A 24032-nucleotide genomic window follows, 5' to 3' on the forward strand; every position below is an offset into this window, starting at 1 on the left:
CGAATTGAATTTTAATCTTTGAATATAAAATGAAATAAAATAAATTTAAAAACGGGACATCAGGAAAAAAGAAAAACATCTTGTTTTTTTCAGTGTGGAAAATCGAGAAAAATTAGAGGAGTCTGAGAGTCGAGCGTGTGATGAAGTACCCAAGAAAGTTGCGGTCAAAAAGGAAAAGAAGCCTAAGAAGGGAGGAGGCTTCCAAATCTGGAGCGAGCTGGAAACACAAAGAAACAAATTCATGGTGAGGATTTTGGCTCTCTGGTTTTACACAAATGATGTTGATTATCTTCTGATCTGCTGGAGATCACAGACAAATTCATCTTTTGTGTCACGTTCACAGAACTACCTGTCCCGAAACTTCTACAACCTGCGCTTTCTAGCGTTGTTCCTCGCTTTTGCCTTGAACTTCATTCTGCTCTTCTACAAGGTCAGATCCAAACGTCATTACCGTATTGCGCTGTACATGCGGACCGAATTGGAAATGCGTTACCATATTTGTGCAATTACTGATCAGCCGATACATTTTATTGCATGATAATGGTGGCAACGGTGATCAAACCGGGTAGCAATGGTGAGAGCACCAAAACCTAATCACCAGGCTAGGGGCACGAACGGTTGTTCACTATTACATAACATTGATTGCAATGGGAATGGAACCCAGATCGCAGCATGGGGTTCGCCAGTCTTTATCCACTAGATTACTAAGGTCATATACCATACATGAAAAGGTATCGGGTCTTATCCCATTATAACACCATTTTTAGTCACGGAACCAGATATGTTAAAGAAGTGGAAATGTTTTTTCACATTTTCTCAGCTAAAACTAAGTGATGTGAGTGACAAATGTTTTTGAATACATGTGGCCATGCGTGTATTTATGTATTTCAGAGCGACCAAATTACTTCCCACAATGCTCTTACTGTCATTTGGTTCAGAATCTCGTGTGCTCCGTACAGACTCTGCGAGTTGTCTGTGCCATGGACTGGTTTAATGTCTGGCAATATAGTCAAGGCCTGACCCAATATTAACATTGATTACTATTCTGTACTGTAATTAAAAATAGTGTATAATACGACCAATCACCTTTTCATGTGTCGTATGTATCCCTACAGGTGTAGTGGATAAGATTTGGCGCACTACACACCGTGATCTGGCTTTGATTCTTGTTGCATCCAATGTTATGCAATCGTGATCAGTGATATATCCTGATTGATCAGTGTGAAAATATGGCACTTTTTTTAATTTACTGTGTAACCCTAACTTATATTGTAATTCTAATTACATGCACCTTATAGTCTGGTGCGCCTTATACACGAAAAAAATATCACTAAAGACTATTTTTGGGGGTACGCCTTATAATCGGGTGCGCCTCGTAGTGCGAAAGTAAGTCAATATCAACAGTGTCTGATATTCGTCCTTTTTTTCCTATTCCATGCAGGTGTCTGAAAGCCCACCAGAAGGCGAAGATGCAGAAGGATCTGGCCTGGCGGAAGGAAGCGGCTTCTTCGAAGGCTCTGGTTTATTTGAGGGTTCCGCGGATGAGGACGAAGGTTCCGGAATAGACGACGAGAACGAAGATGACATCCCGCTCTATTTCTATTTAGAGGAGAGCACCGGCTACATGCAACCCACACTCTCCTTCCTGGCCATCTTGCACACAGTCATCTCCTTCATCTGCATCATCGGCTACAACTGCCTCAAAGTCGGCTGAGCTTCATTCGGGTCCTCATCACTGAAAAATAAATCTTCCTTACAGGTTTTTTTTTTCAGATTCCGCTGGTCATCTTCAAACGGGAGAAAGAATTGGCAAGGAAGCTGGAATTTGACGGCATGTACATCACGGAACAGCCAGAGGACGAAGACATCAAGGGACAATGGGATCGGCTGGTCCTCAACACGCCGTAAGTCCAAAATCCGTTCTAGCCGTCTTAAATCCACTCCATCTTCTTTTTTGCCAAACAGCTCGTTCCCAAACAACTACTGGGATAAGTTCGTCAAGCGAAAGGTGAGTCTGTGTCTTTGCTTTTCGGTCCGCAAACCTCAACAACTCTGCTGGCGTGAAGGTTTTAGACAAGTACGGAGACATTTACGGGCGAGAGAGAATTGCCGAACTTCTCGGGGTGGACTTGGCGTCATTGGATGTGAGCCAGCAGCATGAGAAGAAACAAGAAGATTCCGATAACTCCACCTTCTCCTGGTAGGCAACGGACCAAGTATGCTGCCGGCTACCGACAAGAATAATGCCATTTGTTCTTTCAGGGCTACAGCCATCGACGTCAAGTACCAGATCTGGAAGTTTGGCGTTGTATTTACCGACGGGGTAAGCACAAACAACTGAAAACATACCGATTAGACAACCCGTTGCGCTTCCTTCACTGTGGCTCTTTCTTTTCATTCTTATATATTGTAATGCCACTAGGAATGTATTTCTGTTTCTGTTTAGGGGAGAGCATTGGCTACATACAACTTGTGAAGTTTGAAACCCTAGTCAAAAACTCTTAGAAAAGCTTTAAAACCCTAGTATGAGGCCCAAACTCTACTTTGAAACTATCTGGGAGCCTTAGAAACGCTTTAAGCCCCTAGTTTGAGGCTCAAACATTACTTTGAAGCTATAACGGAAAACTCTACAACACTTTAAAACCCAAATTTGAGGCCCTAAACCCAGGGTCAGCAACAAGAGACTCAGGAGCCGCATGCTTCTATTTGACGCTCCCTAGGGCTCCCTGGTACTTTTTCAAAACTGTTTGATAATGGTATTAATAATGCATATCAAAAAAGATATGGTTTCTGTTGGAGGACAAACATGGCACAAACACACACACACACACACACAAACACACACACACACACACCCTGCCCTAGCCCTAGTTTGAAACTCTAGCAGAAAACCCTAGAAAACAACCCTAATTTGAGTCCCTAACCCTTGTTTGAAACCTTAGCAGGAAACCCTAGAAATACTTTCAAACTTTGAGGCCGGCAAACACAAAATCCCTAACCAGAAATTCTAGAAATACTTTAAAACCCAAGACTGAAGCCCTAACCCTAGTTTGAAACCCTAGCTAGAAGACACAAACATGCTAAAAAAAACCTTAGTTTAAGGCCAAAAACCTAGATTTTGTGGCACTTTCATTTCTGCATATGTAGTTTTTTGTTGTCAATTGCATTTTCCAGACCTTCCTGTACTTGTGCTGGTACCTGATCATGTCGCTGCTGGGCCACTACAACAACTTCTTCTTTGCGTGCCATCTGCTGGACATCGCCATGGGCGTCAAGACCCTTCGGACAATCCTCTCCTCCGTTACGCACAACGGAAAACAGGCACGCTAGCATTTGCTAGATTTTTCTGGGTGCCATGTTTATTGTTTTAAATGCCACATTTTCACCTTGTGCCCCTCCAGCTGATGATGACGGTTGGCTTGCTGGCGGTGGTGGTGTACTTGTACACTGTGGTGGCCTTCAACTTCTTCCGCAAATTTTACAACAAGAGCGAAGACGAAGACGAACCCGACATGAAATGCGACGATATGATGACGGTAGGGCTGCAACGATTGGTCAACGTTGACAAAAATCGATAATAGAAATAGCCGACAATGAATTCCATTGTTGACAATTGTTGCCAGAACCGTTTTTCCAACAGTGTGAGGCATCTCTACATAAATATAATCCCTGCTGAGAGTCTCTAATGCATCTCTGTCTGTCTCAACCGGTAACATACGGAAATATGGTGTCAACATCAAAATTACTTACCAAAACTTCTAAAGTTTTATTTTAGGCTGGATACGGCCATTAAACACTCCAGTAAACTCTTAATGTGTATCGGGTTTACTGATTGCAGTTTTGCTACTTCATGGAATTTATCGTGCATTGTGGTTGGCATTCTAAATAGCTAAACAGAGGTAGATGCTTTCTATCACCAACAAAGTTGGACTTCTCGGCATGCTAAACTGGCTCTGAAGCCCCATGCTGGTCTGTGGCACTTCCTACTGGCTCCCTAGCGCTTTTTCAAAAAAATGTGATAATGGAAAAATATATTGTTTCTGTAGGACAGAACCGGAAAGTAAATAATAATAATAATAATAATAATAATAATTTCCTTGTATTGTCATTCTGTGTAACAATGTACACAGAACGAAATGTCGATTGCACCTGACCCGTTGTAGCGAGCCGATGCAGCCGCAGCCAACAGAGGGCGCCGCCGACCACTTTTTAAGTCTTAGGAATGACTCGGCCGGGGCGCGAACCACCGAATGCGGTTTTCCATAACACCCACACATGACGGCGGCAAAGTATCATGTACAAAGGATCGTGTCCTTAATCCATACAGTTGTGCAAGAAAATGGCAAGATTATTTATTAAATTAAAATTTGACAGTACTGTACAGACGTTGTTTGTAAAAAAGGTTCCTGAAGTACAACACTTTTATTTGTTAAACAAATACTTGAGCTTGTAAATTGGGTATGCTCTTGAGTAAAAAATGAATAGATGATTAAAGGTTTCTAATATTCAAGCCAATGTGGTTTTGATGGGAGGCATTGTACATTTTAAACGTGTGTATTTCACTATAAAAAAAGCGCTTTAGCGTTATGCCAGACTGTGCCTGACAAATGTTTTTTTTTTACAGACTTTGCAGTTGACTACAAAATGTACTTGACACTAGAAGGGCTGTGCGTCATTAGCGCATCACCTGTGTTGAGAGACGCAAAACAATTTTTGGGTGGCATTTCCCTTTTACGCAGAGTCATTCACTTCTAGAGTGACCTACCTGATTATTGAAAAAAATGTGATCCTGGCCAAATTTGTTCTGACCTGGGAGAGTATAATGTCTTTCTGGGAAAGCTGCAGAGTAAGCAAAACAATCAATGCAATGTCAACCTTTTTGGGCAATTTTTGCGGTAACCTATCTAAATGCCTGTAAAAGAGGGTGATATTCAATTTGACTTTGGTTTGGAAGAGCGGAATGTCTTCCAGGAAAAAATGCTGAGTCAGCAAAACCAAATGTGCTAAATCAACTTATTGGGGGCATTTCTTCACATACAAGTCAGCCTTTCTAACTGTCTGCAATACGTTGTGTTGAAATTGAATGTTGTTCTAGCCTGGAAGAGCAAATTTTGACTAGATTTATTATTCATTATCCTGTCTCTAAAAATAGACAAAGGTTTATTTATGGAATTATTTGTCTACTGACTGACCACTATGCCTAATAGGTGTTATTTTCAGTAAAAATTTCGTTGTATTTTCCATAAAATATGTATTTTCATTGTACCCATTCCTCTTGAGTTTATTACTATTTGCCACGTAATTAAATCATCTTCAGACTTAATTCAAGAAAATAATATTTACTATTCAACTAATCGTTTCAATAGATGTTAGTTGTGCTTGTCGTTCTCACTCTTTGAACTATGTCGTGGTGATTTTCTTTTCCGTTTTTCCTCCAGTGCTACCTGTTCCACATGTACGTGGGCGTGCGCGCCGGCGGAGGCATCGGAGACGAGATCGAGGACCCTGCCGGGGACGAATACGAGCTCTACCGAGTGGTTTTCGACATCACTTTCTTCTTTTTTGTCATTGTCATCCTGCTGGCCATCATCCAGGGTACGGGAAAAGAAGAACAATTGCTGAAGATGCTCCGTGTCTTATAGGCTGAGCACCTTGTGCTCGTGCCGCGAATTTCGGGCTCAATAAATTATTTGAATAATCGATTGAGATCGATTTTGGCTGGCAATGTTAAGAGAAACACAACGTGGTTTGTCTTAATTTTTACTGGTCGTTGTAGTAATTCAAAATAATTCCTCCTTAATCACACCAATGCTATGTCTGTAACAGTTGGAATGCATCTTGGTTGCTGGTTAAGGCCGGTTCAGAGGTAGGGAGACTGCAGTGCAGGATTCTCAAGTCGGTTGTCCTGGTTGGGACCAGAAGCACTGGTTTCAGTGAGTTATTGTAACGATGGTTGAGGCCAGTTCAGAGTGTCCGGGCGGGAGACAGCAGGGCAGAATCCTTATGTACGGAGGCCTGGTAAAGACCAGAATCACTAGTTGATGTAATGATTGTTGAGGCCAGTTCAGAGGGTCCAGATAGGAGACTGCAGTGCGCAATTCTCAAATCCGAGGGCCTCTCAGAGACCAGAATCACTGGTTTCAGTGTATTGATGTAATTATAGTTGAGGCCAGTTCAAAAGTTTGGGACGGGAGACTGCAATGCAGAATCCTCAAGTCTGGAGGCCTGGTTGAGACCAGAATCACTGGTTGAGGTGAGTTGATGTTATGATGGTTGAGGCCGGTTAACAGGGTTCCCACTAGGGATATGGAAAGCACATGAAAATTCATTAGGTTTCATCTTATTATAAGACTATTTTTAGTCACGGTACCTGTCCATATTGTTTGACCGACTCGCAAAGTCTTTACGAGGCACACTAAATTCTGAACTAAGTTAAGGGAAAGGCATTGTTGGAAGTACTTCTCCGGAGGCCTGGCTGGGACAAGAATCACTGGTTTCAGTGAGTTGATGTAATGATGGTTGAGGCCAGTTCAATGGGCCTGGACAGGAGACAGCAGTTCAGAATCCTTAAGTACGGAGGCCTGGTGGAGACCAGAATCACTAGGTTCAGTAAGTTGATGTAATTATGGTTGAGGCCTGTTCAAAGGGTCCGGACGGATATTACAGTGCATAATCCTTAAGTCTAGAGGCCTGGTTGGGACCAGAAACACTGGTTTCAGTGAGCTGATGTACTGATGGTTGAAGCCGGTTCAGAGGGTCTGGACAGGAGACCGCAGTGCGGAATTCTCAAATCCAAGGGCCTGTTAGGGACCAGAATCACTGGTTTCAATGAGTTGATGTAAAGATACAAGTCAGGTCACATTTATTTGTATAGCCCTTAATCACAAGAGGTCTAAAAGGACTGCACAGGACTACAATTACACCGTCCCCTGATCTTAAACCAACATGCGGGCAAGGAAAAACTCAAAACCTCAGAATGAGGAAAATAAGAAACTTTGAGAAGTGGTTATTCCCCTTCCAGGATGACCAGGGTGCAATAGATTTAGCATGGGGTAACAGTGCACAAAACACAGTGAACATCAATAAAAGAAAACAACAGGTAATATGTTGAAATTTGCCGAGAAAGTTAATGACAACAATGACACCTCAATCCTGTAAAATTGTCCCAAAAAGTCCATAAAAGCTCTGACACAGATCCTCATCTCTGCCGGCTGGTCGATGCAGGCGTTGACATATTTCAGGTCTAGAGGCTGGTTGAGACCGGTTCAGAGGGTCTGGACAGGAGACTACAGTGTGGAATCCTTAAGTCCAGAGGCCTGGTTAGGACCAGGATCACTGGTTGTCAGTGGGACGTAGCTTTGGTTGTCTGTTGGCTCCCTTCAATGTCCCACGGGGCGTTTTCTGCCTACATAGGTTGGCATTCTTAAGCTAACGTTCAGCTAAACAGAAATGACTGGTTTGACCTTTTCCAGTCGCTGGCTCAGGCAGAACTGAGTTGTGGACTGTGGGGAGCGGTCAAACTCAGTTTATACTTGCGTGCAAAACAGAATACTGTTCAAAGTGAATGTACTCTACCCTCATATGCCGCAGGTTTGATCATCGACGCCTTCGGAGAGCTCCGAGATCAACAGGAGCAAGTTAAAGAAGACATGGAAGTAAGTTGGACAACCACTAGGACACGACTATGACCTTTGTGTCTTCTAAGTTCCTGATCGGTCTCTTCCGTCCGCAGACCAAGTGCTTCATTTGCGGCATCGGGAGCGACTACTTCGACACAACTCCGCATGGATTCGAGACGCACACCCTGGACGAGCACAACCTGGCCAATTACATGTAAGTGCGTCCTAAGGGTCCTAGCGTGTCATGTGGGACAGCATTCAACGTGTTCTCCTCACCTTTCAGGTTTTTCTTAATGTACCTCATCAACAAGGACGAGACTGAGCACACGGGGCAGGTGAGCGACACAATTTACCGTATTTTACGCAATAAAAGGCGCACGGGATTATAAGGTGCAACCCCAAAAATAGTCTTTTGTGATATTTTTTTCATCTATAAGGTGCACTGGACTATAAGGTACATGGAACTAAAACTATGTTAAGGGCTCGGGTTGCACATAGAATAAAAAAGTACCTTATTTGTGCATCGATTGATGAGTTGGAATATATTACTCATCATAATTGCATAACATCGGATGCATTGGGTATCTAACCTGGATCGCAGCGGGGAGCAGGCCAAACCCTATACATCAGGCCACTAAGCATATAGGAAGCACATGAAAAGGCATTAGCTTTTATCTTATCATCACACTATTTCTAGTCTGTATTGTTTAACTGACTCGCAAATTCTTTACGAAGCACACTAGATTCTGAACTGAGTTATGGGAAAGCCATTGTGGGAAGTAATTAGGTTGTTCTGAACTGAACGAAGAGAAAGGGATCGTGGGAAGTAATACAGCATATGGTAAATGGTCTGAATTTATATAGCGCTTTCCAAGTCAATGAAGACCTCCCAAAGCGCTTTACAATGTGCTTCACACTTACCCACACACACACACTCACACACCAATAGGGAGTCAGCCAGGCAAGGCGCCTACCTGCTTATCGGGGGCATGAGTGATTCAGTGTCTTGCCTAAGGACACTTCGACACATAACACGGAGGAACCGGGAATCGAACCTATAATCCCAAGACAACCGCTCTACCTCCTGAGCTATTGCCGTCATATTCAGTTGTTCTGATCTGAATGCAGGTTCAAATTTCTGGCCAATTTCGGAGTTGTGGGTTCGTCTTATATTCCGGGAAATAGGTTTTTTTAATTTATTTATTTATTTCATTGTCTTCTCGACTTTTTTTGTCTTTTAGGAGTCCTACGTGTGGAAAATGTACCAAGAACGTTGCTGGGATTTTTTCCCTGCCGGAGACTGTTTCCGAAAGCAGTACGAAGATCAGCTGTCGTAATCTTCGACCGAAAACCTTACTATGTTTTGTCTTGTTTTGACCCAAATGGAGCAGCACAGAAAAATTGTGACCCTGTTTTTCAAAACTTGAGATATTTTGTGTGTGTTGTCTAGTCCTGTCACGAAGAAGGGAATAATAAAGCATAGCACTTTTTTTCCAACGATTTGTTTTCCTGGTGACTGTAATAACGCAGCTCATTTGTTGCCAAACCTGGAAAATGAAGGAGACAAAGAAACTTTTGAGACCTTTTAGCCTCTTTAACAGTATTGACATAATCAAAAACTGGATACTGAAGACACGCCCATTGTCTCCAGGTTAGAGTATCTTGGAACGCTTAACCCCAGAAGAGCTCGAAACCCAAGAAGCCTTTTAAAACCCTACCTGGGGGCCGAAACCGTACCTAAAAACCCTATCCGATAATCCTAGAAATGCTTTAAAACGCTGTTTTTTGGGCCGAAACCCTACTCCTTAACCCCAGATAGAAACCCTCCAGGCGCTCTACCTGACTATGGGGCTGAAACCCTACTTCAAAACCCAAGCCAGAAACCCTCGAGGCGCTTTACCTGACTATGGGGCTGAACCCCTACTTCAAAACCCAAGCCAGAAACCCTAGGAGCCTTTTAAAACCGTACCTAGGAGCCGAAACCATACCTAAAAACCCTATCTGATAATCCTAGAATTGCTTTAAAACCCTATTTTTTTGTGCCGAAACCCTACTCCTTAACCCCAGATAGAAACCCTTCAGGCGCTTTACCTGACTATGGGGCTGAAACCCTACTTCAAAACCCAAGCCAGAAACTCTAGAAGCCTTTTAAAACCGTACCTAGTGGCCGAAACCATACCTAAAAACCCTATCCGATAATCCTAGAATTGCTTTAAGACCCTATTTTCTGTGGCGAAACCCTACTTCTTAACCCCAGATAGAAACCCTCAAGGCGCTTTACCTGACTATGGGGCTGAAACCCTACTTCAAAACCCAAGCCAGAAACTCTAGAAGCCTTTTAAAACCGTACCTAGTGGCCGAAACCATACCTAAAAACCCTATCCGATAATCCTAGAATTGCTTTAAGACCCTATTTTCTGTGGCGAAACCCTACTTCTTAACCCCAGATAGAAACCCTCAAGGCGCTTTACCTGACTATGGGGCTGAAACCCTACTTCAAAACCCAAGCCAGAAACTCTAGAAGCCTTTTAAAACCGTACCTAGGGGCCGAAACCATACCTAAAAACCCTATCCGATAATCCTAGAATTGCTTTAAGACCCTATTTTCTGTGGCGAAACCCTACTTCTTAACCCCAGATAGAAACCCTCAAGGCGCTTTACCTGACTATGGGGCTGAAACCCTACTTCAAAACCCAAGCCAGAAACTCTAGAAGCCTTTTAAAACCGTACCTAGTGGCCGAAACCATACCTAAAAACCCTATCCGATAATCCTAGAATTGCTTTAAGACCCTATTTTCTGTGGCGAAACCCTACTTCTTAACCCCAGATAGAAACCCTCAAGGCGCTTTACCTGACTATGGGGCTGAAACCCTACTTCAAAACCCAAGCCAGAAACTCTAGAAGCCTTTTAAAACCGTACCTAGGGGCCGAAACCATACCTAAAAACCCTATCCGAGAATCCTAGAATTGCTTTAAAACCCTATTTTGGGGCTGAAACCCTACTCTTAACCCCAGCGAGAAAACCTTGAGGCACTTTACCTGACTTTGGGGCTGAAACTCTACTTCAAAACCCAGGCCAGAAACCCTAGAAGCCTTGTAAAACCGTACCTAGGGGCCGAAACCATACCTTAAACCCTATCCGATAATCCTAGAATTGCTTTAAAGCCCTATTTTTTTGGGCCGAAACCCTACTCCTTAACCCTAGATAGAAACCCTCAAGGCGCTTTACCTGACTCTGGGGCTAAAATCCCTACTTCGAAACCCTAACTGGAAACCCTAAAAGCCTACTTTGAGGTTGAAACCCTACTTCAACCCTTACTCTCTAACAACTGAATTGAGTTGGGGGCCCCTGAAGCTAAGATCCAGGTGAGGTTGGGCAGAACACGCGTTTCGACAAAAACAGCGCTGATAAAAAAATATTCCGCTTTTCTTAAAGGGACAGTGTTATTATTTGTCCACTAGATGTCGCATTAACATGTAGTGCAATCAAAAATGAGTCCAATGAAGATTACAAATTACAGACTGAAAGTGAGCAAAAAGAACCGGTTTTCTTTGAAATTTTACCCGGCCTTTCTCAAAGAAAGACAAAAAAAGAAGGGAAACTTATTTTTTTTAAAAGAAATAAAAAACAGGGAAGAAGAAATAAAAGAAGATGCAAAAAAGGAAACGTAAATAAAAAGAATCATAAGGGGAAATCAAGCAAAAAATAAAAGTGGAAAAAAAGAAGAGAAAGGAATAGAAGAGAAAAAGACACAATAGGAAACTCACTTTTGAGCAGGGTTGGGTAGGGTTACTTTAACTGGATTACTTTCAATGACTTTTGGATTACTCCAATACCAAATATGCTAATAAAAGACAAAAGAAACTAAATATGAATAAAATTAATAATTTGGTGCAGGCTTGGGGAGTAACGGAATACATGGAACGGCAAAAATGATGTTGGCAAGCTGTTTGGATTTATTTTCATTTTGTTTCTGTCGCATTTGATGTTAGTTTTGCCGGAGATCAAAGCCAGGAGAGAAAGCTTACCGCGTGTTGTGAGTCATAATCTTAGTCCTATTTAGTTTCTTTTGTCTTACCCAACCCTGCTTTTGAGAACTGTCTTGCACTCTACCATAAAGCTTATTATGCTGAATTAAGCTTCATGGTAGAGTGCATAACAGTTTTAATACGAGCGATTTGAGTAGAAAAAGGCAAAATGAACATGTTACCTGCTCAAAAGTGATTTATATACGGCGTGCATTACCGTTCGATTACATTCACAACAAATACAAAGACGGAATCGTTTAAGTTGTACAGTGGAACCTCGGTTTTCGAACGCCTCTCAGTTCGAACAAATCGGAGTCCGACCAAAATTTTCGAGAAATTCTTGCTTCGCTGTTCGGTCAAAAAATCGGAGTTCGAACGCCGGTACGCTAGGGTGCGATGCTGAGCGGCGTACGGGCGTAGATCACTCTTTTCGTGACCTACTGTTATCGCGTGCGAATGTGCTTTGTTTTGCTTTTGCTTTTAATATAGGTGTACGAAGTGTTTTAGCCCCTAATTATGCCTCCGAAGAAAGTCAGTGCAAGCAGCAAAGTTGCTACAGGTGAAAAAAGAAAAGTAGTGCGTACAACTATTGCATTTAAGAAAGAAATACAGTAAGACCTCGGTTATCGCGGTTAATGGGGACCAAAACCACTCGCGATAAGTGAAAATCCGCAAAGTAGCGGCACACCTTCAAAAAGGAAAAAAAAAATAAAAAAATTCTTTTTTTAATTATTATTTTTAGACCCGGTTAATGGGGACCAAAACCACCCGCTAAAAGTAAAAATCTGCGAAGTAGCGACGCCCCTTCAAAAAAAAAAAAATCTAATTTCATCTCATTATCTGCACCGCTTATCCTTATTAGGGTCGCGGGGGGGCTGGAGCCCATCCCAGCCATCTCCGGGCAGTGGGCAGGGGACACCCTGAACTGGTTGCCAGCCAATCGCAGCTGCAAATCACATTAGTTCTCGCAGCTCGCTGCGTTCTTCATCGACGCACGAGCCGAGTGATCCACCGCTAAGAGTCGTACAGCTGGGCGATTTTACGTCCGCCCGGGACGATTGGAGACAAATTCACAACAGGGTTTTTACTTGCGCCGCACCGCGGGTGCCGTTCGTTCGCTCCCGCGAGCGAGCCCCTAACTTCGGGCGCGATACGCACGACACTGACACAGTTACGGGGGTCCCGCGCACGTCCGTCGCCTTTCGTCCGCCGCTTTTCGTCCGCCGCCTTTCGTCCGCCGCCTTTCGTCCGCCGCCTTTCGTCCGCCGCCGCCTTTCGTCCGCCGCCGCCTTTTGTCCGCCGCCTGTCGTCGCGCCGCGCTACTGGGGTCGTCAGACAAGCGGGCTCCCCCCCAGTTACGGAACTTTTGAGATGATTTTCCTCTCCCCCCCGTCCACCTGCGCCTTTTGCTGACCACCACAAAGGTAAGAAATCCTATTCATAATTCTTTTCTTTATCCTTTTTTTTATTTTTACACGTTCATGTTAGCGTAATCTTTCGTACGGAAGATTATGATAACGCGAACGTACGATTAGCCTGGGTTAGCTTTATGTTTACGTTAAACATTCAGGGTGTTGGAACGGAGCCCAACATTCAGGGTGTTGGAACGGAGCCCCCTTTCCAATGAACCGCTCACCACTTGTTGTGGAGACCCGGATGCTAAATGACTTATAAACGACCTGATTTTTTTATTTTTGCACATTCATGCTAGCGTAATCTTTCGTTAGGAAGATTACGATAACGCGGACGTACGATTAGCCTGGGTTAGCTAAACATTCTAGGTAAACATTCAGGGTGTTGGAACGGATTAAAACAATTTACATTATTTTTAATGGGAAAAACGATTTCGGTGATCGAACAAATCGGTTTTCGAACAGGGTTCTGGAACGGATTATGGTCGAGAACCGTGGTTCTACTGTATTACATTCCCAACAAATGCAAGACAAAGTAATTTTGGTAATATATGTTCGCCATTACAGATAAAACGAGGTAAAAGTGGTTATAGTAGCTAGGGGATGCAAATCTCGGCAGGGATGCATTTCTCGGCATAACACCGGCTCTGCTGCATGTTTTCGCGTCCAGTGGGGATTAAAAATGTTCTGCCGTCGTGCTGCTATGCTCAGTTGCCTTCTGTAGCCGACATGAGCTTCGTCTCCGCCGTCCATCAAGGGACTCTCAACGTTTACGGTCAGTTTGTGCCGATTTTTTCTTCTATTTCCTAGATTTCCTAGAAATTCTGCTAGGAAAATAGGTATGATTTCAAAATAATATTGTTCACAACTTTTCTTAATTTTTTTAAATGTGCTTATTTTTATAGCATCAAATATACATTCTTATGTACTTGGTCACTGTTGGTCATGTTCTTAATGTGTTGATTTTTATAATATATGTTTTTTCCTTATTTTATTATTCTTTTTAATAGTTTTTCCATGTATTTTTTTAAATGAGACTGAAAAATACAAACACATGTTGATAGCATATTGTCTTGATTTTTATGCACTCGTGAATAGTGAAATCAAAAAATGATACATTCTTAATTGTTTGAGATCTAAATTCCTTATTTTTTTTACTTTTTTTTCAATTATTTGTCAATTTACAATATTTATGTTTCCTATTTATATATATTTTTGTTTTAAATTAATTTCTGTATTATATTTTTTTATTTAACTGTTATTTATGATTGTTTTTAAATTCAATTTGTATTACTTGTACTACTTATTATTATATTTCACATTTTTTTACTATTTTCTATTTTAATGAATAATTTTTGATGTATTTTTTATTTTATTATGTATTATTCATTTTTAAATATTATTATATAATTTAGATATTTTTACTACCTTTTGGTTTGTGATTATTTTTCTTTTTTTTAGCTTTTTTACACAATTTTTTATTTCTATATTTTTTTCCTATTTTCTTTGACTGTTTATGTACCCTTAATACGTTTTCCATATTTTACAGTTTTATTTTTTTATTTCTTTAAATATTTGTATTTTCCTTATCTAGATATATACTATTTCTGTATTTTACTATTTATCTACTAATTTTTGTTATGATGATTATTTTTCGATGTTACCATTTAATAATGGTGTAAATTGTTAATATTTTTCTCTTATTGGAGTATATTTCATTTTTTCATAATTACTTTTTGATTTTCTTTTCGATATAAAATGTATTACTTTCTTTTTACTATTTTTTACATTTATTTTTCAATTTCCTTTATAAATTTGATCATAATTGTTATAATTAAAAACAATAATTACATATATATATATATATATATATATATATATATATATATATATATATATATACATACAATATTATATATACAATATTATATCTTAATATTTCTTATTTTAGAATTATTTTGAAATGTCCTTTTTGTTTTTACCATTTATGTTCTTAATAGTTTTTCTTTATTTTCCTTTTTCGTTTTTTTTAAATTTCCTTTTTAATTTTATCATCGTTTTTAATTGCTTTTTTTATCTATTTTTATTTTTATAACTGTTCTTCAATTATCTTTTAAATTTGACTAGATGTTCTAAATAATTGCTCTTAATATTTCTTAGTTATTCACAATTTTTTGTTTTCATATTTATTTTCAATTCATTTTTTATTTTTTTATTGGTAATGTAACAATGTTTGTCATTTGACTATTTTTTCCACTCTATTTATATTTTTGCGATTATTCTACAATATTTAAGACTTTTTGCATTATGACACGCTACAAACAGTCCAATCGGATTCCCCGCTGATCCCATCAACATCTGACAGATGGAAAGCCTTTAATCCAGGGTGGGCAAACTACGGCCCAAGGGTCACATGCGGCCCAGCATGCTTTTTAATATGGACTGCCGAACAAAAATGCTCAAAATATAATGACGATATACATACTTATTTGATGAATTTTGTTTATTCGGTGCCTGTTTTGTCTCCATTGTGTTTGTGATATACTTCCAAAAATATTACAGAAATACTGCAAAATTACTACAAAACTAATTGTCAAATTTAGTGCTAAAGAACGGGGATCTAATATAGTACTGTATTGTACTTTTATTCTGAAACCAAGAATATACGACAGAAATACTGTAATACTACAACAGGAATGCAACAAAAATACAACTACAGTAATACTACAAAATACTACCACGGAAATATTACAAAAATACTTCAAGATTCCAACAAAACTAAATACGAAATGTACTGCTTAAAACAGGGACCTAGTATGTTGTTTTGTCTTTATTCCGTAAGGAAAAGAACCTACAGAAATACTCCAAAAACAGTACTACAGAAATACTACTGTAGAATTGCTACAACTACATTTTTTAAAAACTTTTTATATCTCACACACACTTTGACAGAGGTTTGATTCCTCCAACATACAGCAACACAAACAAAAAATACATACAATTGACATACCCATAAATAATAAAATAATACTACTACATTAAAGCTACAAAATACAACAGAAACACTGTCAAACTATAACTACAGAAATACTACAAAACAAACAACTAAAGGAATACTGCAAAAATACTACAGCAATACTGCAAAAATCCTACTACAGAACTACTACAAAAATACAACTAAAATAATCCTACAAAAATACTACTATGGGAATACTACAAAACATAACATTTAGTGCTGAAAACCCGGGAGCTTATGTTATTTACTTTTATTCCGAAAGGGAAGAGATACTATAAATACTAAAAAACTACTACAGTGATCCTGTTATAAAACTAAAAAATAGCACTACAGAAATAATACAACGAAAATATGTAAATAATTCTATAATTTACTACAGAAATACTACCAAAATCAACTGCTATAATACTACAAAAACACGAAAAAATTGTGCCTACAAAAATACACCATAGAATACTACAAAAATACAATAACAGTAATCACCTACTACAAAACAGGGGACTGAAATATTATTTTCCTTTAATTGTGTTTCAAAAACAATTTGATTGAACTGATCTATTTAAAAAATAACATGTCGATGTCTGCATGTATATTTATTCATTTATAAGAAATATTTTCTAGGTCTCCAGGATTGGCCCCCGGCCCAATTTCGGAACCTAAAGCAGCCGAAGATTTTGCCACCCCTGCTGTAATCTGTTGATAGCTTGCCCAGCCCTAATCCGCTAGCTCCTAGTTTTAGCAAAGAGTGCGTGCGAAAAGGAGAAATTGAATTTGTTGGTTTTTTTGTCCTAGGCGGTTTTTTGTTCAAGCAATGGAAGAAGCGTTTGGTGCTGGTAACGGCGGAAGGAGGCCTGCTGGTGTGTCGGCGGGCGGGATCTCCCCCCGAACGGCTCTACTTCCTGCAGAACGGCTGCGAGGCCATCTTGGCGGGTCAGGAAATTGCAGATCTGCCTACGCTGCCCCCTGGTGGTGACCGTCAGTGCTGCTTGGCGCTGATTTTGACGCAGAAGAAAAACCTTCTGCTGCTGAGCGACACGCCCTCCGACTGCAGGTGGAATGGGCTACGCCCACTTTCTTGTGGTGGACCCAATCGGGGTGGTGCGGAAGCAAAGTGAAGGAATACAGATTAGTGCAGTAACAGAAGTTTTCTGTTCGGACAGGGTTCGGTACACAGGGAGTCAGGGGGCGATGCAACAATCATGGTCCGGTAAACTCAATCATCAAAGGCGGCAAGGGTTCGGCAGGCGGTACTCGTGATCTGGAAGGGCAGGCAAGCGTTCTGTACACTGAGATAACGACAAGGCCGTGACAAAATAGCTTAGGACGTGACAAAGAAAGCAACAAACTAGCACAGAGCCAAAGGGACAAAGTGTTTAGCTAGTGAAGAGGGAGAGTTGTGATTGGAGGGTAATCAGGACAAGTGACCGTGCAGCTGGGAAGAGGAAAATTGAGCCAGGAAATGAATGACCAAATAAGCTAAGGTCAAGAGACATAGAGGGGAGAAATAGAGAGAAAGAGTGAGTCTACAGGAGACACGGGAACCAGAGTTCTGGGACATACGCTTTGATGTCCATTGCAGTCTCATTCCCGTCCATGGAAGTGAATGATAAAGTGTATCAGGTATCAGTATTAGGTTACTGATTACATTTTTAACAGGTGATAAATAACTGTATCTGTTTACATTTTTAAAGTAATCCTCCCAACCCTGTCTAGCACGCACTCCAAATGGCTGAATGACAGAATGGAACAAAACTAACAGCTGTTTTGATTCTACCCTGTGCAAACTTAGGCACAGTAAGGGTAAATAAGCCGGTTCTGAATGGTACTTTGACCCGCGCTTGTCAGTGTAGGCTTTGCCTGCGTGTCCGGAATATTCTGCATTAGAACTTCTTGCGAAAAAGTTCATCTCAGCTTCTGATTTGACCCACATTTTCAACACCTGAAATTCAACAAGCACAAAGAGAGGAAGGCTACTGTCCTTAATAAACAGAGTTGGGTAGGGGTACTTTAACTTGATTACTTTTGGATTACTCCAATACCAAATATGCTAATAAAATACAAAAGAAACTAAATATGAATAAAATGACTAAATTCTGTGCAGGCTTGGGGAGTAACGGAATACATGGAACGGCAAAAATAATGTTGGCAAGCTGTTTGGTTTTATTTTTATTTGGTTTCTGTGGCATTTTATGTTAGTTTTGCCAGAGATCAAAGCCAGGAGAGAAAGCTTACCACGTGTTGTGAGTCATCATTTTATTCATATTAAGTTTCTTTTGTCTTTTATGAGCATATTTGGTATTGGAGTAATCCAAAAGTAATTGAAAGTAATCAAGTTTAAGTAACCCTACCCAACCCTGTTAATAAACCTGAATGCCTCATGATGTTCTCATGTTATTGTGGCATCAAAATGAGAATTGTGTTTTTCTTTTGCAGTCAATGGCTGAATGTGTTGAAGAAGGTGAAGCAGGTGAGCTTTGCAATAACACATTACTAACCAAAACCGTCCTGCTTCTCCAGATGACAAGAACTAAAGAAACATTTGAATTGTTAACAAACTAACTCCCCCTAACGCTAACCCTACCCTACATCGACAGGGTCTTGAGCTAGGGTTTCCAACTAGGATTTCAGCTCCATGTTAGGGTTATAAAACATTACCAGGGTTTACAAGTAGGGTTTAGCTTGATATTAGGATTTTGAAGTTTTTCTAAGATTGGAACTAGGGGTAGGGCTTCAAACTGCTGTTTTAAATTGTTTGTAGGGTTTCCAGCTATGATTTCAAGCTACAGTTTTTATCTTTAAATCTGAAGTTTTTAACCTGGGTTTAGGCCTCAAATTAGGGTTTTAAAGCACTTATAGGGTTTCCAACGATAGTTTCAAGATATGGTTTTGGGTTAATATTAAATTTGTTTTTTAGGCGTTTTTAGTGTTTCAATCTTTAGTTTTAAACTAGAATTCGGGCCTCAAATTAGGGTTTTAAAGGGCTCACATGGTTTCCAACTATAGTTTAGAACTATGGTTTATAAATTAGATACTAAGTTTATTTAGGCGTTCTTAGTGTTTCAATCTTGAGTTTTAAACTAGAATTTGGGGCTCGAATTAGGGTTTTAAAAGCTTTTGTAGGGATTCCATAAAGGGTTTTGCCATAATATTAGGGTTCTAAGGCGTTTCTAGTATTTTGATCTAAAGATTGGAACTAGGGGTAGGGCCTCAAACTGGAGTTTTAAATTGCTGGTTGGGTTTCCAGCTAAAGTTTTTGTAGTCTGTAATCTGAAGTTTTGAACCTGAGTTTGGGCCTCAAATTAGGGTTTTAAAGTGCTCTAATGGTTTCCAACTATAGTTTAAAACTATGGTTTTGTCTTAATATTAAATTTGATACTAGGATTTTTAAGGTGTTTTAAGTGTTTCAATCTTTAGTTTTAAACAAGAATTTTGGCCTCAAATTGGAGTTTTAAAGCTTTTGCAGGGATTCCATATAAGGTTTTGGCGTAATATTAGGGGTTTAAGGCGTTTCTAGTGTTTCGATGTAAAGTTTGGAACTTGGAGTAGTCCCTGAATTTAGGGTTTAAAAGTGATTGTAGTATTTCCAGCTCGGGTTTCAAACTAGGCTTTAAGCTTCAGGTTAGGGTTTTAAGGTGTTACAAGGGTTTTGATCCAAAGCTAGGAATTAGGAGTATGATCTCAAATTCGGGTTTCAAAGCTTTCTAGGGGTTCCAGAAGGGGTTTTGGCGCAATATTAGGGTTTTAAGGCATTTCTAGTGTTTCGATCTATCGTTTAAAAGTCAAAGTAGACCCTCAAACTAGGGTGTAAATGTGTTTGTAGGGTTTCAAACTAAGGTTTGGGCTCAGAACTTGGGGTTTGAAGCTTTTGTAGGGTTTGCAGCTAAGGTTTCCAACAAGGGTTTCAGCTCCTGGTTAGGATTGCATGTTGCTTCTAGTGTGTGACTCTGAAGCTTTGAACAAGGGGTTGGGCCTCGAACTAGGGCTTTAAAGCACATTTAGAGTTTCAAACTAGGGTTTCGACCCCAAACTAGGGTTTTAAATCATGTATTAGTTAATTTAATTTTTAATTTACATGATCACTGTACAGCTTTAGTGAAAATCCTGTCTGTGGATCCAAGCGACCATTTCTTTCTGTTGGAAGTTGGATAAGAGAAGAGTTCAATGACAAAAACTGAACCGAACCAATTCCCCGCAGGGTGTCTCATCGCCCGGCGGTCTTTGTCGGCGCCACCCATTAGTGGCCCCCCTCAACGTGGTTCCAAAAGACCTGGACCTCGATTTCATTGCAGAGAAAGATAGAGTTCTCTCTCCGGTACCTTCGTCCGGATCACCAAAGGATAAAGGTCAGGGTGACCCGGAGCAAGTAGGGTTCGCCTTTCAGGATGTGATTGACAAGGGGGCGGGGTTTTCCATTCCCATGATGCGAACATTCTTAAACATGAAAAATGTGAGGAAACAGTACATGTTTTTTGCATCAAATATATATATATATATATTTTATCGGTATATTCCAAATATCTTCCAATATAATGTATTTTGAAGGCAGCCTGTCTTGTGTTTGTCATCCTGAGCTGTGACACAAGCACCCTGGCAAGCCAGTCGCCATATTATTTTACATGTCATTTGTCCAAGAAATGGAGTGTTTTAAGCCTAGTTTTGGTATTTTTTGTGAACACCTAGGCGTTGTGTCGTAGGTGAATCAATGAAAAAACTTAAACATGACAGAAAAAAAACAAAAAAACAAGAAGACAAAAAACAATGTTGACGTATCATCAGGAGTAAGCATAAAAATATCTGAATCATGTGATGTTGGTTATATTTTATCCAAGAAAACAAATGACTTATACTGCTTCCTTTCATAGCTTCTTGCTGGTTGCTTTGCTGCCAGATGTGTGTTTTAATATTGAGGCATTGAACTTTTTCAGCCATTAATTGTGGCTAGCCTCAGAAATCCACCCGAGTGCCTTCACAGAAATCCTAAAGGCCTTGTACTGTAACATCAGTCTTCGAGGAAGCTTTTGGTTTAGCCAATCAGATTCTGAGTTGGCGTCAGAGCAGGTGCTAGACGGCCTTGGGTATTGCACTGGTTTCACAGACCATCATTGGCTAGGTTAGACACTGATGCGATCGTGCCAACGGGTGTTAAACTTGAAGCGACCGAAATGCACATCAAAATATATTGAGTTGTTTATTTAATAGCGATAGGTCAGACAACTTCCAAGCAAGCAAAAGGTTTTGTCTGCCACTTTCAGCCTAGAGGTAAGAGCTTATGCCCGAGCACAACCTGGATTTCCGGTCGGGTTGAGCTTCTTTTTGGCTGACTTTTTAATTTCATTTTTATATTATTCACCCGTCATTTTTTTTCTTTGTCCCTATTTATAAAGTCTTGTTTAACTTTTGTTACAAGACAGGCTTTAGGTATCACATGTCCACGCTGCCCTTCACGTACCACCTTTCTCTCCTCCTCGCGCGGTCCGTGTTGCCGGATCCCCATGTGGACTGTGCTGGGCTTTTTTACTCTTTTTTCTCTCTTTGTTTTTCTTTTCATTTCATTTCCCTTTTCTTTCTCCTAGTCTCTCTTTCTTATTCTCTCCCTCTCTTTCTCTTTTTATTCTTTCTTTCTGCCTTTCTCTATTTTTTTTCTCTCCCTTTGACTGTCTCATTCTTTCTCATTCTCTTTATTTCTTCCTCTTTTTTTTTGTCTTTTTCTCTCTCTACTTATCGCTTTGTCTTTCACCCTTTCTATTTCTCTCTAATCGACTACTCCAGCCCCTGCGATTGTGCTTTTTGACCATTTGGCAGTTGAAGTTATATACTTTTGACACCCGTGTGTTAATGCGACATGCTATTTTGAAAGTGTTGTGTTCCTTCAATGATGTCACAGCTATACAACAAACAAGCTAGACGGGTAAACTTTGAGACAAGTCTTTTTTTAAATCCCCCGGCGCGTGGAATATTTTGCAACAGATTCGGATAATCGTGGGAAATAACACTACACGTTCTGTGCCTGATAGAAAACCAAAAAAATCTGTTTCAGGAAGGATCTCGCCCCGGTACCGAGGACGGGTCCGCTCTGCGGGCTGCTTACGTCACGGCACGGCCCAGGACGGGCAAGCGCTGGGTGGCGTGTACCTGCTGATGGGCGGGGGCGCCGCCGCCTACCTGGGGGCAAGCTCGTCCTCAAGTCCGGACCCAAATGTGGGTGACCTGGGCCCGGACGCCCACTTTTCGGACATGGGCGGGGGGCTGGCAGGGGTTTGCCACGCTGACAGCCCCGACCTCACCTCGCCTCACATCACCAGCTTTGACTTTGAAATGGCAGACGCTGACTTCAATGCTTTTGACTGCGGCGCTTTTACTTTTTGAGTCGGCAAAAAGGACAGAAAAGATGGACATTTTCCTGAATGACGCAGAAGAATGGGGTTGTACTGTTATGAAGCATTTATCCCAGTTCAACGAACAAAGATCATCTATTAACAATCAAACATATTCGCTCACAGATCCCTTAATCTCTTATGCCCGTCACTTCCTGTGGTGTCTCTCGGGCGAGTACAGCCTGGCGGCACTTGTTCTCTCTCCAGGCTGTTTTTGGGGCAGGGGTTTGCTCCCCTACAGGAAAGATAGTACCGGTTTCCATGGTTACCAGTCGCAGGAGAAATCTCCTGATTGGACTCGGATACAGCACCTTCATCATCTGGTCGCCGTTGTTTTCCAGTGTCATCACGCTTTTCAGAGAGGTCTGTGTGACAATAGTGATACTAGATCCTAAATCACAGGGAGAAAACGATTGTTCTCCGAAATTTCGATATCACATTATTCATTGTATTATTTGTGGCTTTCATGTTTTTGTTAAAAAATAAACTTTGTGGTAATGATAAAGTCCTTTGCTTTTATGACATATGAAGCCACGGGTGAGGGTCTTTCATTCCTGCACTTTCTTTATGGTTATTTATAGTTAATAAATTCATCATTTCCAATCTTTGAAGTTGCAACAAAGGAAAATAATGACTGTAGTGGTATGTAGAAGTATTTCTATAATAGTATTTTTGTCGTATTTCAATATTTATGAAATATTACAGTAGTTGATTTTGTAGTATTTCTGCATTATGGTTTTACTGTAACAGTATTTTTCTGCAGTATTTCTTTTCATAATGAAAACAAGATATATGTCCCCGTTTTAATTTGATATTTACCTGAGTAGTAATTTTGTACTATTTTTGTAATATTTCTGTAGTATTTTTAGACACAAATAGACGAAGTGGGCAAAGCTGGCAGCAAAATCTTTTTTTTTTTGGTGGTAGTAGTATACATATTATTATATTTAGATTTTTTGTTCGGCAGGCCGGATAAAAAAAAGCCTGGAGATGTCCATGACGTCCACACGATGGCGACAAAATATCACCAGAAGTGAGAAAAAAATAAGTGTCCGAATTTCATTTCAGCCCCTTTTTCCAAGAGTATAGCGACAATATATATATATATATATACACACACACACACACACACACTAATATTCTTATCGTTTTGGTACATTTATAATATTTTTAATTTCCTTTACTTGCACTGAAATATGCCCTCCCAATTCATCATGTTACAAAATGACAAATATTGCATTCATTTGTTCATACTTCTAAAAACAAAAATAACAAAAACGTATAGTACTTGTATATGTTGAACAGATTCTGGAGCCTGTAAATAGGGTCTGTATTTTGGTTTTAATGTAAAATATAGTATTTAATAAATAAAGGTTTCTACTTGGCAGATTTTGACTATTGCAGGTCCCTTTTGAAACTCAACCCCCGCGATAAACTATGGATTACTGTACTGTTGATAATAGAAGATCCTTGTATGATGAACAAAGATCCCCTATTACGAAAACATCAAATATGTGATTTGACATGAGGTAAAAAATACAATTAAAAACTGTTGAAATTTTGTTTTTGATTGTTTTCTTAT

General features: G+C 40.1%; 2 protein-coding genes and 1 pseudogene across 3 annotated transcripts in view; 2 read left to right on the plus strand and 1 right to left on the minus strand.

Moving 5' to 3' along the window:
• Positions 1–9091, plus strand: part of LOC148349342 (ryanodine receptor 1-like) — a 56637-nt gene extending 47546 nt beyond the window's left edge. For both annotated transcript variants that reach the window (XM_088321775.1, XM_088321774.1), the window contains 14 exons: positions 94–244; positions 344–430; positions 1442–1705; positions 1774–1904; positions 1966–2008; positions 2067–2200; positions 2263–2323; positions 3175–3321; positions 3402–3536; positions 5439–5595; positions 7591–7655; positions 7733–7833; positions 7903–7954; positions 8861–9091. In XM_088321775.1, the coding sequence (XP_088177901.1) occupies positions 94–244; positions 344–430; positions 1442–1705; positions 1774–1904; positions 1966–2008; positions 2067–2200; positions 2263–2323; positions 3175–3321; positions 3402–3536; positions 5439–5595; positions 7591–7655; positions 7733–7833; positions 7903–7954; positions 8861–8956 (1624 nt within the window). In that variant the 3' untranslated portion in view covers positions 8957–9091. The remainder of the gene's footprint in view (positions 1–93; positions 245–343; positions 431–1441; positions 1706–1773; positions 1905–1965; positions 2009–2066; positions 2201–2262; positions 2324–3174; positions 3322–3401; positions 3537–5438; positions 5596–7590; positions 7656–7732; positions 7834–7902; positions 7955–8860) is intronic.
• A 3434-nt stretch (positions 9092–12525) lies between these two features.
• On the minus strand, positions 12526–12671 carry LOC148349343 (5.8S ribosomal RNA; annotated as a pseudogene).
• A 1087-nt stretch (positions 12672–13758) lies between these two features.
• LOC148349344 (uncharacterized) lies at positions 13759–22955 on the plus strand. Its single transcript, XM_088321018.1, has 5 exons — positions 13759–13835; positions 16869–17127; positions 18510–18543; positions 20272–20419; positions 22114–22955. Exons 1-5 carry the CDS (start codon positions 13790–13792, stop codon positions 22440–22442), a joined length of 816 nt encoding a protein of 271 aa, XP_088177144.1. The 5' UTR covers positions 13759–13789; the 3' UTR covers positions 22443–22955.
• The last annotated feature ends 1077 nt before the right edge of the window (positions 22956–24032 follow it).

Source organism: Urocampus carinirostris, chromosome 17 (assembly GCF_059441175.1).
Source record: "Urocampus carinirostris isolate Australia breed hairy pipefish chromosome 17, RoL_Ucar_1.0, whole genome shotgun sequence".
Classification (NCBI taxonomy): domain Eukaryota; kingdom Metazoa; phylum Chordata; class Actinopteri; order Syngnathiformes; family Syngnathidae; genus Urocampus; species Urocampus carinirostris.

What these genes read in the sequence shown, in the direction of transcription:
- LOC148349344 (XM_088321018.1), top strand. Translation starts at nt 13,790, where the DNA reads ATGAGCTTCGTCTCCGCCGTCCATCAAGGGACTCTCAACGTTTACG. An exon ending in AGGGACTCTCAACGTTTACG is followed by an intron (nt 13,836 to 16,868) that starts GTCAGTTTGTGC and finishes TTTTTGTCCTAG; the next exon opens with GCGGTTTTTTGTTCAAGCAA. An exon ending in GACACGCCCTCCGACTGCAG is followed by an intron (nt 17,128 to 18,509) that starts GTGGAATGGGCT and finishes TTTCTTTTGCAG; the next exon opens with TCAATGGCTGAATGTGTTGA.